We start from the raw sequence: 1,956 nt of genomic DNA, 5'->3' as shown, positions 1-1,956 counted from the left end.
AGCTATGGTAAAAAAAACATTGGCAAGTCCAGAGAAAGAGGAGAAGGACAACTCTTTTATAAAAGACAGAGAGAGTTGGGAAGGGCTCTTGTAAACAAAAGTCTTTAGGAGTAAATTGAGAGTTCAAGTATAGTGGTTTTGCATTGTGTGGGTTGTGACAGTCCTTGGCTGGCTGGGCTGTAGTCAGAGGAGGAGGAAACCTTTCTTCCTCTTGCTGGGGTAGTAAAGTCTGGAATTCATCCTTTTGGGAATACAAGATACATCTCTTCCTTTTGGTTCTGTTGACCACAAGTGGAAGGACATAAGTGCTCTCCCTGCTGGCCTCTTGATTCCCATCTTAAATGAGTTTCCCTTTATTCAATTTCACAGAAGCAAATGGATGACAGTTTCTGCTTGTGTAAAAACTGCTTTGGTGGTGAGTTGACTATGATCTTTATTTAAAAATGTCCCAAAATAACAGAAATACACTAATTAATGAAAACAAATCACTTGAATCATAGCTTTTTGTCTGAAGACAGTTCCATTAATTTTCATTTCTTTCAATTTAAAGTTTAGTGTGAAAAGTATACTTTATTGGCAAACCAGCTTTTACCAAACATTCTTTTCATTGCATCTTTCACATCTTTGTTCCTCAAACTATAGATGATGGGATTCAGCATAGGAATCACAATCGTGTAAAATACTGACACTATCATATCATGATCCAAAGCATAGCTGGAATTAGGTCTCACATACATGAAGAGAACCGTACCGTGAAAAATTGATACTCCAGTTAGGTGAGAGCCACACGTGGAAAAGACCTTCCGCCTCCCTTCAGCGGAATGCATCCTCAGAATGGCCAACAGAATAAAACCATAGGAGACCAGGACTATGAGGATAGTGGATATCTCAATAGATCCCGCAAAGTAAAAGACTAGCAGTTGATTTATGTGAGTGTCAGAACAAGAAATAGCGAGGAGAGGAGGGATGTCACAAAAGACATGTTTAATTTCATTGGATGCACAGAAGGATAGACTAAAAGTAGCCACAGTGTGTAAAGTAGCATGCAGAAAGCCACCAACATAGCAGGAAATTATGAGCGGCACGTAGACTCTGGGTGACATTCTAACTGAATACAGGAGAGGGTTGTAGATTGCTACATAGCGATCATAAGCCATTGCAGCTAAGATAAAACATTCCGTGGTTCCGAAAGTAACAAAGAGAAACATCTGTGCTGCACATCCAAGGAATGAAATGGCTTTATTCTCTGACAAGAAATTGACTAACATTTTTGGGGTGACAGCTGAAGAGTAGCAGGCATCCAGGAATGATAAGACACTCAGAAAATAGTACATAGGGTTGTGGAGCCGAGAATCCCCAATGACCAATAAAACCATTCCCAAGTTTCCCATCATCGTAAAAAGATAGATTGCTAGAAATAGGAAAAATAGGAAAACTTGCAGCTTAAAATCATTTGTGAAGCCCATCAATATAAATGTCGTGACTTCAGTTACATTTTCCATCTGAATCCTGTATAAATCTAAATCTGATGGCACTGCTGACATTTCAGATTTTATTTATAGGTTTTAAAGACAATACGTCTTTTTTTTTTTCTTGGAAAATGCAATCTACTCAATCATAGCCTCATGTCTATTTCTTAGAAGGACATATTGATACCTTTGGCAGTCAAGGAATAGGCAGCAATGAAGCAGTTGGGTCCAAGTGGATGCATCACCCTGTTCAAACAAATTAAATAAATTATTTCATTTCATTGTTGGCTACACTTGCCATGTGAAAAATAGTGGCACTTCTTGTGGTTTGATTCCTAGTTTATTTTCTGCTAAATTTAATGCCCCTTAGTTTCATATTACATCATCTTAAAATTCAGAAAGATAAATAAATATAGGAATTTTGAATACAAAAAATATTATAAGACGAAGCACAGAGCTGAGTACTCTGAGTACTGATCCCAGATAT

The 1,956-nt window shown here is 37.7% G+C and overlaps 1 protein-coding gene across 1 annotated transcript; it reads right to left on the bottom strand.

Annotated features, from left to right (window-relative positions):
- Positions 1–551: 551 nt before the first annotated feature.
- On the bottom strand, positions 552–1,559 carry LOC102951976 (olfactory receptor 5T1-like). The gene has a single exon (XM_007088805.2). The coding sequence runs from the start codon at positions 1,542–1,544 to the stop codon at positions 552–554; it is 993 nt and encodes a 330-aa protein (XP_007088867.1). The 5' UTR covers positions 1,545–1,559.
- Positions 1,560–1,956: the final 397 nt, after the last annotated feature.

The sequence above is a fragment of the Panthera tigris genome, chromosome D1, assembly GCF_018350195.1.
Source record: "Panthera tigris isolate Pti1 chromosome D1, P.tigris_Pti1_mat1.1, whole genome shotgun sequence".
Taxonomy (NCBI): domain Eukaryota; kingdom Metazoa; phylum Chordata; class Mammalia; order Carnivora; family Felidae; genus Panthera; species Panthera tigris.
This window is presented reverse-complemented; position numbering and strand designations above follow the sequence as displayed.